This window comes from Pseudorasbora parva, chromosome 23 (genome assembly GCF_024679245.1).
Source record: "Pseudorasbora parva isolate DD20220531a chromosome 23, ASM2467924v1, whole genome shotgun sequence".
NCBI classification, from domain to species: domain Eukaryota; kingdom Metazoa; phylum Chordata; class Actinopteri; order Cypriniformes; family Gobionidae; genus Pseudorasbora; species Pseudorasbora parva.
In genome coordinates, this window is record NC_090194.1 from 10,249,144 (window position 1) to 10,265,037 (window position 15,894).

The window sequence follows — 15,894 nt, forward strand, 5'->3', positions numbered from 1 at the left end:
GAGAGTGGCTGATTAACTCTAAATAAATCTTAGCTGTTCTTGAAGGATTATTCTTACATCTTGTTGCTTGCATCCAGCCCGTCGTCAATTAGTCAATTATTGCTTAAACATTCTCATAAATAGTAGTATTCCCTTAGTAAAAAAAGAAAAGCCACATTCAGGGTACACCTCGACAAACAACTCAATATGGGATGCATCCTAAAAAGCAAGCTACATTGGAAGAAAAACACCTCAATATATAAATTACAGGAAATTGGATTCTGCATGCCTCAGAAGCATGCGTGAATACATTAGATAGGAACGGGAATGAGATGCAAATACTTTTATCCTAACACCTATGACAACAATGTATTAAAACCGTAAAAGTTTTCCTTTGTGTTTTTCACTGTGTAGCTACAGACGACAGCGTTATCAAAGCGATCCCCGTTCACACAGATCCACAGCGTCATATAAAAGTTGAACAGTAACTATTCTCAGAAACAAAAGTGAAAATAAGCAGGAGGGCGTGATTCCAACTATAAACACTGACTCTCAAGTCATTTCCTCATAAACCAGAGGGTTCATGATGGACAACTATCCCATCACTGTCGAGGGAGACTGGGGGCCTGAAGAGGCAAAAAGTGTGAAAAATAAACTTCAGATTCACTTTCAGAGCAAGAAGAAATCTCAGGGAGGAGACTGCGTCGTGCAATGTGACAAGAACTCTGCCACGATTCTGTTCAAATCATCTGATGGTAAGTGCTAAAGATGTTAACAAAAATAACACGTTTTTACATACCGGTATTTATATATATATAAATAATTTATATATATATAAAACTTCTCTAATTAACCGCCACTGTCAATTAAAAGAGAAAGAGAAATTTAAGAAACCTCACTTTGCATTTGACTAAGTCTGATTGTTTGTGCTTAAGTCCGAGATGCCGTACTCTCTCAGGCAGAACACATCATTACTATTGAGAGTAAGCAAATCAAGCTGAAAGTGTACAAACCCAGCGATGTAGAGAAAGAAGCAGAGAGCACCAGAAAAAAGGTGAGTATAATTAAACGTTACAAAATGTGCAGTTACATTTAGACTGCATCGTCAATACTATTTAAACGAACAATATGGCCTATCATGAAATTCTGAACCTTATTTTATGGTACAGACACATTTTACAGTTTTATTAGGAAGATGGTTGTTTTTTCCCCCCACAGAACTTACTCTACTTGTTTAGTAGCATTCTCCATTTATGTAGTCATAAATGCTTTAAATTAAAATGTTGAAAGAGTAAATCCAGTGGTGCAGAGAATCAAGCAGACAGCACTGGAGTGAGTAGACTTATTTTAAATGCTCAACAACGGTGCTTTTCCAAACAAGTGGCTAGTGTAAACCAAAGTAAGTGCTATATTTGGCCTATGAGAACATTATGGTTGTCATGTCTCAATGGTGCAGATGGAAGAACAAATAACTTGCTCTACTTGTTTCGTAGTGTTCCCCGTTTACATATTCTAAATGTTTTACATTTATGTGTTTTTAGTTGGATCAGGCAAGTGGATATCAGGAACCAAGTAAGAAATTATCTGAAAATATGTACATGTGATCTTTTGTTATAGTTGATGTACATAAAACATTTTTAAATTCAATTGTAAAGACATGAATTAGATAGTTACCTTATTAGTATAAAATGATCTAGGTTTGGTTGATTGTAGGGGGACTTAAACAAGTGTCACTTTTCATTTTGCTGAAGATGAAAATGTCCTGCAAAATAAGTTGGATGTGGAGAAACCACGAGAGTCAAGTGCTGTGGTGCTGGAGGACCTTCCTGAGGATTTTAATCAAGATGTTTTGACGCTTTTGGTGGAGAACATCAGCAGTCTTTCGGAGAAGGACTTTGGCATGGAAATGATACCGGAATTAAGAAAAGCAGTCGTGACCTTTAAAGTTCCCAGTGGTATGTTCAGATAAAAATATATTTACATGAATTATTTACATATTATTTACATTTTCACATAATAATTATTATCATCATTTTGTTTTTATAACTTTTTTAATGTATGTATGTGGATAAAATGTCATAATATAAAAAAAAAGAAAAAAAAAGAATTAGAATTGAAATAGTTATGTCCAGTTTATTGAACAAATCATTCTTTTGAATCAGTTCTATTTAGTGCACAAATAATGAACCATTCCTCACGGTCATTTTGAATCGAAATGAGCAAGTATATCCTCTGATGCCTAATGATGTACATTTTGACAACCTTTCTTAAGGCCTCAAACTGCATTAAAGGAAGTGTATGTAAGAGATGTGGCCAAAACTGGTACTGCAATCACTTTCAAATGACTGTAGAGCGGTGTATCCCCTTTCCCCCTCCCCCTGACTCGAGGTTGCCAGATAGGCTGCAGGATCCAGCAGGAATGTTTGTAGCTGCAGCTGTGATAACTATAGCAGAGCTGGCAACCCGGGTGCTGAAACACTACTGACTTTGTGATTGGTTGATAGGTAGGTAGAAAACACAACATGACAACGTCAACATCAGTTGAGGGCTGTAACAACTTTTAAATGAAAATATCCTGGCGGGACTACTGTTGTCAGTGAAGTAATTGAAATTAACATGATTTGTTAATGTCTAGTGACATATCAGGGCCATTTTATTGTTAATTAAAATGCATTTCTTACATACAGGTCCTTGAACCCTTTCACACGCAGGTTTAGAATATTCAATCTAGTTTAAAGGGATTGTTCACCCCGAAATTTTAATTACCCCATGATTTACTCACCCTCAAAATGAAGGAAGGTCAACTTGTGTGAGTTGAAGTTTTAGGCTACTGTCAGCTGATAGTTCCATTAGTTCATTTTCCTAGATAGTGGACAGAGCCATGTTTTCTGAAGCAGGATTCACAGAGAATGGGTCCAAAATCCAAAGGTTTCCATGGTCAAGTATTTAGCAAACTTCTTTTGAGACAACTGAGATAAGTGCTGGGTTATTATAACACTTGATATGTTCACATGAGAAGAGTCTTCCAAAGTTTCACTCTTGTCAAATTGTCCCTCCTTGACTCTTCTATTCTAAAGAATGAGTTTTTTCTTGAATTCCTCAATTTTGTTTGTCTGGCTAACACCAGACAAAGCTCAATCTTTTAAGATTGAACATTGGTCTGGTGAGTCTGCTCTGTATTCTACTGCACAAGAGGCGTGATCAACGAGCATAATTCAAATAACTTTGTACGCAATTGGATAATCCTTCAACCAATCAGACCACAAGAGGCGTGATCAAGGGGCATTGATCCATGTTTCACTGGTTTACTCAGTCTACAATTTTGTCTGAAACCAAAAACACTGTGCTGTTTCTGCCTTGCATGGATATATTCAACTGATTTAGCTGAACAATTATAACAGATATAGGCCAGTTTTGCACAAAATTGATCATCAGTGTAATGCTCAGCAAGAAATGTGTGCACTTCTTTTCTTTTCTTTTCACTTCTTTTGAAACCCTCAAAGGATCTGCATTAAGTCGTTCACACAGAGCTGCAAAACACCTTTAGTTGAGTGCATTTTTCAGAACAGTTTTCACAGCAATGTTCATGACCTCATGCAGTTCTGGTGACATCTGCTTTGTTGCAAGACTCTCCCTGTGCAAGAAACAGGGCATCCACTTTGCTTCTGGCACTCGCTCTAGGATTTGTTTAACAACACCGCAAAGTATTCCTGTCATAGAAGCTGTGCAAATACCTGAGCTGTATTACCAGTCAAGACCTTTTTCAGCGAAGTACTCATCAAGGCAGTGCATGACATTATCTGCTGCTGTTCTTGTTAGAAGTTCTTTGCAAAATAGCAGATCTTCACAAAGCTTAGTGTCCGTGCAGTATCGGACAAAAACTAACAGTAACGCGGCGCTGCTTATGTTCATCTACTCATACAGCTGTATGGCTTGCCTTTATTTGTTCCACGAGTTTACATTCAATGTCATGCTCATGTCAAACAATTGTCTAGCCACGGTGTAAGTTTGGTTTGCAGCTGCTTCACCCAGTAACTCTCAACACATATCCACAGCACTTGGCAAAATACGATCCTCAGCGATAGTAAAGGCTTTCTTTCTACGAGCAACAGAAGAAGCAGCAACCATAAAGCTAGCTTTCAGTCTGACTTTTTATTGAGTTTATAACAATGTTATGACTATTTGTTGAGCCTGAAGCCCATGTTTTTTCTCCCCAACATATCCTGGGGGGTTTGAGTTCAAATGGCTATACAGCTTTGATGGTTTTAGTGCATCATTTAACTATTTCTCCACATTCAAATGCCCTAATAAAGGCCTTCTGAAGCGAATCGATGGGTTTTTGTAAGAAAAATATCCATATTTAACACATAGCTTCCGGCGGACCACCTTCCATATTTAACTTACGTAAAAGCATAACTGGCGTTGCGATGACGTCAGAATTTTTGCGCACATTTCTGGAAATTACCACTGCAAAATCATTTGATTTTTTTATTTAAAAAAAACCTATATATAGCTAGCTATAGGGAGGGTCAAGTTTACTGATTTTTTGAAAATAATTGTGTAAATAAAGTGTGATTTAGGTCTTAAATTTAATAATGGTATTTAAAGGTCTTATGCAGACACCTTGCAAGTCTGGCACATTATTTAAAATATCATTTCTGACAGATGCAGGAAAGTTCCTTGATGACTGCAGGACGCATGAAAAGTTCAAGAAGAATAATCTGAGGGCCAGTGCACTGGAGAGAAGCACATGTGTGCGGGTGGAGAATCTTCCAGCTGAGGCCAACAACAACGAGATGCTTCTGGAACTGTATTTTGAGAAACAGGGTGGTTTAGTAAAGGAAGTTATCACAATTCCATCAGAACAAGCAGCCATTATTACATTTAAGGAGGAAGAAGGTATAAACATGTGTAGTTGCTGGTAGTCTGTATTGGTACAGTTCCATTTTATAATAACGCTTTACCTCATTTTATCAATGTCAATACATTTATTCATTATACCTGGTACTTTCATTCTTTACAGCTAAAGAGAAAGTTTTGAAGCAAGAGAATAACATCTGTAATGTTCCAGTGAAGATATATCCCTACTTTAAATCACTGGATACGGTCTTGTATGGTGGCAACAGACCACATTTGAAGCTGCCTGAACCCTTTACAGTCAGTGTACATCCTTCCATCAGAGAGTTCCTCCTCAAGAAAGGAGAGATTTCTTCTATTAAAAAACAGATGAGCTCACACTTCTGTCAAATAAACATGGACAAACCTGAAGCTTTGCTCAGTCCTGATCCAGCATTACTGAAACAGAAAGGAGTTAGCAGAAGACACATTGATGGCTGGAGTAAGAATGCCTGTGATGCCTTCAAGAATATACTCTCAAACTACACAACGTCTGAGTGGCCGGTGTCACACCTCTTATGGTCTAAAGTGGAGAGTGGTGTTAAGGAACTGGTGAAAGATCAGGTTTTTACTGATATGGATGCCTCTAAAGGGATCCTGACACTGGCGGGGATGACCCATGAGATAACTGGACTGAAAACCATCATGGAGAAACTTTTGGAGAGAGCAACAAATCAAATAGAGAGAGAGAAGAAAAGCATTACAGAGGATATTGAGATGTCTTCTGCCACATACTCTCTGCTTTTACAAGATGGCTTGAAAAGTGCTATATCTCCACAAATGCACATTAAATACAACAAAAAAGTGAACACTCTAAATTTATCAGGTATTTATACAGATATTCTTGCCTTCAAGAATTGGGTCCTTGAGAAGAAAATACAAATGAAGCAGAAGCCCTTAAAGATTGACCGTTCAACCCTGGAGTTCCTGAGATCAGTGGATTCTGATAAAATGTCCACAGATCTCTTTATATCTCATGGAATAACTGCTGTCTACACAATTGAAAAAGGGGATGTTGTTGTGACTGGGAGCACAGAAAAAGCACTTGTTGAGGCAGAGAAGAGGGTGAATACAGTTCTTACATCCAAAGACCTCATTATAGAAGATCAGGCTGTCCTTCAAATGCCAGAGTGGCAGGTCCTCAAAAAACAATCGCAAGAATCGTTCAATACTTCCAATAAATATGTGTTTATAAATATTTCACAGAGAGACAAAGTAATAGTGACTGGATTCAGAGAACCAGTGATGGAGGTCAGTGCGAACTTAGGACGGTTCATTGAAGAGCACACTAGAATTGAAGAAACAGTTCGTGTCAAATCACATGCAGCAGTTGAATTCATAAAAGACAAAAAATCACAAGACTGGCTGCATTTAATGAAGTCTGATGAGGTGAAAGTGAGGTTTGATTCAAAGAGACCCTGGATCAAACTGTCTGGAGAGCGTATATTTGTCCAGCCAGCTATGAATTTATTTAAAATGTTGACAGAATCTCTTTACACTGACACACTGATCATTAAAAAGGCAGGAGCCAAGAAGTACTTCATGGAACAGGGTAAAATGATGCTCTCAGTGCTGTTGAAGGAAAAAAGATTTGTGGTGGTGCTCCAGGAAGATTACATGCTGGAACAAGAAGAGGATGAATTTCCTGAACGCAGTTTTAAAGATTTTGGCCAGGCCTTTTGTGAAGTTAGTATACCAGGTGGAGTAACTGTTAGTGTCAGGATGGCAGACATTTGCAAGCTCAGTGTTGATGCTGTGGTCAATGCTGCTAATGAAGATCTGAAGCACACTGGTGGTGTAGCTTTCGCACTTCTTCAAGCTGCTGGACCATGTCTACAGCAATATTGTGACAAACACACAAAAGTAAATGGGTGTCTGAAACCTGGAGATGCCGTCATCACTGAAGCTGGCCGTCTTCCCTGTAAATATGTGGTACATGCTGTTGGACCTCGCTACAGCAAATCAGACAGACGAACCACCGAACAACGCCTGAGACGTGCTGTGAGGGAAAGTTTGAACCAGGCGTCGAGCAAAAAGTGCTCCTCCATTGCAATTCCAGTCATTAGTTCAGGGATATTTGGTTGTCCTCTTGATCTTTGCACTGAATCAATCGCGAAGGAAGTGTGTGAGTACATTGAAGATCATATCCTCAGAGACTCCAGGAGCACATTAACTGAGATTCAGTTAGTTGACAATAATGTCAGTTCTGTGAATGCCATGGCTCAGGCTGTCAGAAAGGAGTTTGCTGCTTATAAGCCTACAATGACCAGACCAAATCAAACCAAACCTCATGGGTATAGTGAACCTGGACAAGGCTATCCTGAAAGTGAAAGTGCTCATGGACGTGGAGACGGACATGGCTTTCGGGGTCGTGGTCATGAAAATTATGGCCAAAGAAACCAAGCATTTGAAAATCCCAAAAGCCGTGGTAACAGAGACTTTGAAGGACAGGAACATTCAAGTTCTGGTGGCAGATCAGATAAATCTGAATGGTTGAGTGTTCTTGAGACCAAAACTACAAAAGAAGGACTAAAAATCATTCTGAGCAAAGGGAACATCCAGGATGCACGTGTAAGTGAATCTTACATAGATAAAAGCAGACAGATAGACCATAGTAAAAAAATCACTTCTTAAAGCTGCAGTCCGTAACTCCAAAATAATTTAAGTACATAACCAGCCAGTGTTCAAAACTATCTTACCTTAGCCCAAATCACAACGGTAAGCTTCTAATAATGTGGGATTTGAGTTGTGCTGGTATCTTTCTGAGGGAAATTCGAGCATGGCGCCGTTCGTCTTTGCATCATTACGTCACATCTGTTTACATAAAGAAGGAACACTGGGTAGGCTATATTGCATGTGAGGATGCTGCAGGTAGCAGGTTATTTTTGTTTATTTATTTAAAAAAAACACTTTTTAATTAGTCTTTGTTCACTTGTTTTCAGTAAAAATATCAAAAAATCTTTAGAAATCTTTAAAATCTTCTAAAAAAAATTGTTTTACAAATATATATTTAATCTGGAAAATTAGACAATTTTTAAACATTTTTACTAATGTACATTTTCTGGACCAGCATACAGGTCAGTTAAACAAGTGAAGTATTTTATATTATGTTAATGAGTGGTGATCAATTCCTCCAAAAGAAAAGTCTCTCCTTTGTTTCTCCCGCAGGCTGACGTCATTGTAAACACTATATCAAATGATTTGGACCTCAGTAAAGGTGCCGTCTCCAAAGCAATTCTTCAGACTGCTGGTCATCAGCTCCAGTCAGAAATCACCACAGCTGCTCGCTCACGCAATGTCTCACGCAATATGGTCATCACAGATGGTTATAGACTGAAATGTCAAAAAGTCTTCCATGTAGTCTGTCCATTTTGGAAACAAGGCTCAGAAGATAGGGTGAGAATAACAATTTTGTAATTGAAAAATGAGCAAAATAGTTATTAACTGTGTTACTGCTGGCTGATTAAATGATGTGCCTCATATGTAGGTTCCGTTAGTTTATTTAGATGGTACTTTTTAAAAGATAATTGATATATTTATTCTTTACATTTTAAAAAGGTACTCATACAGCTCATTAGAGATTGCCTGAGAAAAGCAGATACCCAGGGAATGGCTTCAGTCGCCTTCCCAGCGATCGGCACTGGGAATCTCGGTTTTCCTAAAGATCTGGTGGCTAGAATCATGCTGACAGAAGTCCAGGAATTTAACTCTACAAGTCTTCGAGAGGTAACCGTGATTGTGCACCCTTCTGACAAGGAGAGCATTCAGGTGAGAAAAGGAAAAATAGATTCAAAAACCATAAAAACAGTCCAATATATATATATATATATATATATATATATATATATATATATATATATATATATATATATATATATATATATATATATATATATTTTTTTTTTTTTTTATCAACAACAATTTTTTAAAATATTTTTTACATTTTGATAATCTAGGTTGCTCATGTTATTGTTGTCTTGTATTTTTTTGTGTTTTATCTGTTAGTGCTTTACCAGCATCTTTAGACATGGGATTCAGGGTCCCATCACAAAAGGAGCACATCAACATTCAATGCCAAAAGTTTCTGACAAGTCAGCTCAGACCTCTGGTAACACTTTCTTATCTGATGTCCATCACACTTGTTTGTTGAGTACATTTTATCAAAAAATGTATTCTGATAAAAAAGTATATCCAAATGTTACAGGATATGTTTATGATAGTGACAATAAAACTTAGATATTTTCTATATATTATACATCTTTGTTTTTCATTAGGGCTGGCTGGCAAAGTCTCCTCTCCCTCTCTCGGGGTGCACATTATGCAGATGGGTCGAGTTACTCTGGAGGTTTCATCAGGAGACATAACTAAAGAAAAAACTGATGCCATCGTCAACTCCTCAAATCCGACATTTTCTCTGAAAGCAGGTTAATCCAACTTCACATACTCTTGCTTTTTTGAATAAATCTGTTTCAGTTATGTTATTTCACACTTGAAGAGAATTGTAATGTAACTGTCAATTTTTAATTGTAATACAGGAGTGTCAAAGGCCATTTTAGATGCTGCTGGATTACAAGTGGAACAAGAATGTTCAAAGATTGGTTTGTATTTTATTATCTATTATCATTTCTTGTTGATGGATATTACCTTTTTGAATACTTAAACCCATTTTTTCCCAATAGTAAGATCATCAAACATGCAGCAGTCAGAGATTATGACCTCAGCTGGGAACCTGCCGTGTGGAAACATCATCCATGTCATTGGTCGCAATGATCCATCTGATATTATGGATACTGTTTCGTCTGTTCTGAAGTTATGCGAGTCACGCCAGATTACTTCTGTTGCCTTTCCAGCTCTTGGCACCGGTAATACACTTTGTGTGGTATAAATGATACAATAAGAGTTTTTCCTATTTACTTTTTTACATTTATTGAAAACTATATTTCTTAATTTATTTCTTAAATGTGTTATTTGTCTCTAACCCTTTAGGTCAGGGTGGTGCAAAACCAGCTGACGTTGCAGATGCAATGGTTGATGCTGTTGTTGACTTTGTGAAGAAAAAGAAACCGGTGCATGTCAGGTTTGTGAAGTTTCTTATATTCCAGACGAGCATGGTGGCAGACTTCCACCAAAGCATGGTCAGAAGATCTGGTGAGAAAGTAGAGGAGGATAAAAGTCTATTTACCAGAGTTAAAGGTCAGTAAACAATAAAAAATAATGCTTTTTCCATCTATTTTTGTGCAAAAGTTATTAATAAGTGATCATTTTTTTCTATCAAACCTGCAGACTTTTTTAAATGGGGAAATTCAGAATCTCCGACAAATGAAGAGTTTGTGATGGTGGTTGAGGAAATTGAGCCAGCTGTGTTCCAACTGTGTGGAGAGACACCAGAGGACCTGAGGGAAGCCAAGGACACAACCAACAGCTTTATAGTACGGGAGCAGATGACCATCCCAATCCGTGATCCAGCCATTGCTCATTTCACCAGAGAGGATGTAGAAATGCTGAACGCCATGCAGAGGGAGTTCACAGTCAGGGTCCAACTTGAGAAGAAAGGCCAAGACTCTGTCGTCACATTGGAGGGACTGACAAGAGACGTTCACTGTGCAGAGAGTCGTATTCGGGACACGATCCGTAAGGTGGAAAGAAATGAAAACGAAAGACGTGAGGCATTTTTAATCATCAGTAATGTCAAGTGGCAATATCAAGAGAATGGACTCAGAAAAACCTTTGATATGATGACCAATTATGAGCTGGAGAAGGCCTATCAGAGCCAGCGTCCTTCTGTAAGAATCAAGATTAACAATGATGAATATATGGCTGATTTAGTTAGCAATAAGGCCACAAGAGGGAGAATAAATATTGAACTAAACAGAGTAGATCTGCAAGGTGAGAATATTTTATAATTTAGACAATGATCATAAGGCAATCATGTACACAGATTTGTTAATCGTGTTTTTATTCTTGTTAATAGATGCACCTGCAGCTCAAAGTTCTTTGCCGTCACACTGGGATGACATGAAAGGAAAGCAAGTTGTTCTTGTAAAACTCAAAGCAGGCTCAAAGGAATATAAAGAAGTCGAGAAAGAGTTCAGAAGAACCGGTCTAACCTACAACATCATTGAAGTAAGACTAGATGAAAATGAAAAATCTCCTGTTTATTAGTTTTGAGGTTCTGGCATTTTAGTACTAGAGTAATACTGTTTCTTTTTGTCTTTAGATTGAAAGAGTCCAGAATAGCACACTTTGGAAAAACTACATGATCAAAAATGAGGAACTGGAAGAAAAAAACAAACACAAAAACAATGAAAAGCGTCTCTTCCACGGCACTGGCCCTGATTGCACAGATCAGATCAACAATAACGGCTTCAATCGCAGCTTTGCTGGGATGAATGGTATCAGTCAAATTCAGCATTCATTTTCTTTGCTCTTGCATCCATTCTTGTCAGCAGTCTAATGCTCTTGCTCTGTTTTTAGGAGCCATGTATGGGAATGGTACATATTTTGCGGTGGACCCGAGCTACTCAGCCCAAGGCTACTCTAAACCTGATGCCAAAGGACATAAACGCATGTACCTCGCCAGGGTACTTGTCGGTGACTTCACTCAAGGAAAAGCAGGTCTTCCTGTTCCTCCTGCGAAGAGCTCCAATAGTGCAGATCTTTATAACAGTGTGGTTGACCAGATCAACAACCCAAGCATGTTTGTGATCTTTAATGATGTACAGGCTTACCCAGAATACATAATCACCTTCCAGTGAGGATTGAGATCTTAGTTTCTGTTTTTGCTGCAGTTTTATGTTGATTTGGTATAGCTGAACACACTGGGATGTGTAATTTTTACTGGCAATGTAGACTGTGGCATCATGCTCATATAATTGACAAAAACTGAGAGAACAGTGACATATCCTGTGAAAGTCTTCGTCCAAACCCCCAAACTTTTAGATTGTTCATTTTAGCTTGAACTAGTTTTATGAAACTTAGCTTCCTTCTAATCTTTAATTACTCTAATCAGCAGTTATTTGTGGTCATATATAGAAGTATTGCCTAACAAAGAAAACAATTTGTTTCTGAACATATATATTTAGGGATTATGTTTATGTGGATTGAAGGGGCACATTAATTAAAATTAAACCTTCATCATCATGTAACAATAAATATAACAAGACTTAAATTATGATTGGTGAAAAATCTGTTCAAAATGTGTACTACATCCTTTAAACATTACAAATAAATGTAAAAAGATTTTCTGGATGTTTTTATATTTTTCTGTGCATTATTGCATGAATTTATTTACAATAAAATTAATTATGACCTTCAAATAAGTGTAAAGCTGCAATCTGTAACTTTTTGCACTCTAGCGCTTAATAAACAGAAATATATGCGTCTTGCAGAAGAACATTGCAGCCGGAGCTACTTCTCTCTGTTTATGTCTATGGCGAGTCACGCAGGGACTGTGCTCCTCCGCGGCGGTTCCTACCAGACCGGTCTGAAATAGTCCCAATATAAACACCATAATGATTCAGGCTAAGAAAAAAAACACAGTTCGGAAAATCAATTTGTGTTGTACATTCTCATTATATATTTTTTGTAAATCTTGAACAAAAAAAAGTAAGGGACCGCAGCTTTAAATTAAATCAAGGTAAGAACAAGGTAATGTCACATGGGTGGTTTGTATATCAAAAAGAGAACGTCTTGACTTATCGAGGATAGTAGGGTACGTAATAATAAGTAAACTTGTGAGCCTGTGATCCCCCCCCCCCCCCCCCCCCTTCATCGCTTGATCTAAAGAGATGTTTAGTTGTCAATTTGAGATTTAAATCCGTGGTAAGGCATTAGTACTGCACAAAAGAGGGGTTTTAAAGAGTCTGTTGATGTTTCTTATTTACACACTTGTGCTGTCAAACTGTTGTATAAATGGCAACGATTAGCAAGTACAACACTGCCTTCGTTCCACTGCCCTCTAGTGGCTACACAATACCTCTGCAGACACAACGTTTCTTCTTGTCTTTGAAGCATTTTGTTAGGGTACTGTCTTACCCTAAATTATAACATAATACAGAACTCTATTCCAAACAATATAAGTAATACAGAATTAAAGAATTAGGCCTACTTTAAGAAACTTATCCAGGTAACAATTGGCTTTATTTGAATCAGGGACTATTTTTATTTTCATTTTTGACTCGCAAAGCCCTTATACCAATCTGGTTGTTTAGGAACTCTTACTTCTTCTAGGACTTATTTGCTGTTCCTTCACAGGAGCTTGAGGCTGTAATCTTGGTTTCCCTTCTGCCATGTGAAATGCTCATGTCTGATGTGAAAGTAACATTCTAGTTCTTGTTCCATTGACTTCTTGTTTTTAGGCCTGCCATTCTCGGTCTGTGCACGAAGTTGGGCTAACTGGAGGCAGCTCTCAAGAACACAGAAGAGAACTCAGAGGCTGACAAGGCAAGAAAGTGAGAAACAGTGGCGACCATTTCTGGTTGATCCATTGGGTCACTTGTTTCAGGTAAGGGGAGTCGAGAGAGGCAGTCTGCAGTCTCGGAATGTAACCTCATAGGAATAGAACAACAGATGGGCTGACCACCTAGCAATTCGCTTGCCAGCTCTTCACGTGACTTTGAATGTAAGAAGCATTGTAAAATATTTGTGGAATCAAAACTGCCTAAAAAACCCTTTAATCTGGAACCTGCATACCAAAACCCACCTAAAACCCACTCTTAAAGGGGTCATATAATGCCATTTTTGTTCAATTTAATATGATTCTTTAGTGTCTAAATGAAAACGTTGCAATATCCTTTAAACAAAAATTCTCATTAGTATTGTAAAAAAACGCTCATTTTACCTGGTCAAAATCATCTCCACGTTAACTTTAAAACCGGCGTACCCAGTTTGTAATAACACAATATCCATAATGCGTTGTTCATTATAAACGTGGTATTATTAATTATATTGAGAACGTAATACATAGAAAAGCATGCCGTAATTTAACTTGGCCAATTTAGCCGCATTCATCGTGAAGCTTGCACGCGTTTCAAACTACACTCACTTCTTCTGGAGGTGCAGCAGGAACACGAATGATTTGTACAGATCTTTATTCAGGAGCAGCTTCTTAGCAAAACCTGCTTTATACTGACCCTCGGTTATAAAGCAGTCTGGTGAGAAATTCTTCGCGGTTTGCGCAAACATGAAAGCATTGACAAAAACAAAAATCAGCCACTGCGTCTTCAGCGGTTCGGATTTAGGAATATCAGAATGACTGTGTTCATTATTACACATAAGAACAGAACACCACAATCTCTCAGACGCCATTCTGCTCCAGCGTATCAACAATGGTGGACTATGAAGAGCTTGATCAGGGCCGGTCTGTGTTGAAACGCTGCTTGGTCAGACACCTCTCCCACGATTGTTGATTAACATTGTCAATCAATAATCGTGGGAGGGGTGTCTGACCGTGTGACGTCACACGGTTGAACGGCTTGATGTGAGACAGGAGAAAATATATAAGGAGGAGGTTTTGAAAAGAAGAAACAAACAATACATTTATTTTGGTCTCAGTTTTCTTTTTGAAGTTTGTCACCATAACTGCATGGTACCCAGCAATCAATAGCCATAATATCACCTTGGCTATTGATTGATATAGTCTTGGTTAACTATAGACCCAATATAATCTCGCTATGACTAACTTCTAGCCAAACATAACCTTGAATTTAGTTCCATGTTATTTTTGCCAAATAACTTGCGAGATGTATGATATTTCATAATGTAAGCAAAGTCAACAGTGATTATGAGTGGTTTGGTTTCATTTTGACATGTTCATGATGACTAGTCTATGTTTGAGCTATGGTTAGACGTATATTACATTTCCACTGACAGCCCAAATTTTGCCTTGTTTTAGCCTAGACATCAGGGCTGTGCTTTTATGGCTATTAAACATTGTTTTAAATTTTTCATACACATTCATAAACGTAAACGTTGTGATACTGGTTTATTGGAAATAGATAATATAAATAAAAATCTTGTTTTATTTATATCATGTATTTATATTTATAGCATTTTTAGTTAATGGGGAAAAGTTATCTGAGGGTCTGTTCAACAATTAATGATGAGCGGCCACCTCCTGGAGATGGCCATGTCTGTGAGACTGAAGGGCAAAAGACCAGAGTAACATCGATCAATTACTGACCTCCCTTGAAGCCGATATGGTAGGCTATGTATGATATTGATTTTTACTTAGGACAATCTTTTAATATAACAATTACAAGAGATTGCAGACAGAGAATATATTGTAAGATCATGTTAAATAGATAATTTATTAATAGATTATCATAATGCTATTTATTGTTTTTATAACACACACACACACACACACACACACACAATAAATAATCCTGGTCCGTCAATAATGACATTAAAAAAAAAAGAGTGACAAAGTGACAACTTAATGCGCAAATCATATAAAATAAAATGTGTTTAAGTTCACTGTTGTCATGAATAAATGGTGATATTCCCACTTTTAAATGTACTTTATATGTGGAGACGACATGTTTGTACTTTTGTGAAATACTTTTGAGGGTGGTCCTTCAGATTTTAAGAGGGAGGGGTTTGAGAACAGTGGTGGGCGGGGTTTAATGTCGTCAACGTAAAAGGTTCGTTTATAAATACATGTTCGAACTGTTGAACAATAACGTATAAATATGTTCCGGTTTTAAAACACTTCTAGGCTATAGTTTATAGGCTATCAACTCTAAACTCTACTTAACACAGTCAGCACAGTTTGATACCCGACCATAGATGTCTATCCCTGCGTCTCAATCACTAGTCAGGGCACTGATCAGGACATAAGTCAATGGGCTCAGTACCCTAACAGCAAAACTAGGGAGCTACGGTACGCCCGACTCTCTCTCTCCACGTCACAGGCTTTTGAGGCTTTTGAGAGACCGCAAGGGCGACTAGTCTCATTGCCGATGACGTCATGCACAGAACGAACTCAAAATATTATTTATAAACAAAAATACAAATTTT

General features: G+C 37.7%; 1 protein-coding gene across 1 annotated transcript; it reads left to right on the plus strand.

Moving 5' to 3' along the window:
- Nucleotides 1-546: 546 nt before the first annotated feature.
- Nucleotides 547-12,164, plus strand: parp14rs4 (poly(ADP-ribose) polymerase family member 14-related sequence 4). Its single transcript, XM_067433688.1, has 17 exons — nucleotides 547-734; nucleotides 915-1,033; nucleotides 1,521-1,551; nucleotides 1,731-1,934; nucleotides 4,645-4,878; nucleotides 5,003-7,446; nucleotides 8,044-8,271; nucleotides 8,434-8,643; nucleotides 8,881-8,983; nucleotides 9,150-9,299; nucleotides 9,411-9,473; nucleotides 9,555-9,737; nucleotides 9,862-10,068; nucleotides 10,159-10,761; nucleotides 10,847-10,998; nucleotides 11,093-11,267; nucleotides 11,350-12,164. Exons 1-17 carry the CDS (start codon nucleotides 563-565, stop codon nucleotides 11,628-11,630), a joined length of 5,559 nt encoding a protein of 1,852 aa, XP_067289789.1. The 5' UTR covers nucleotides 547-562; the 3' UTR covers nucleotides 11,631-12,164.
- The last annotated feature ends 3,730 nt before the right edge of the window (nucleotides 12,165-15,894 follow it).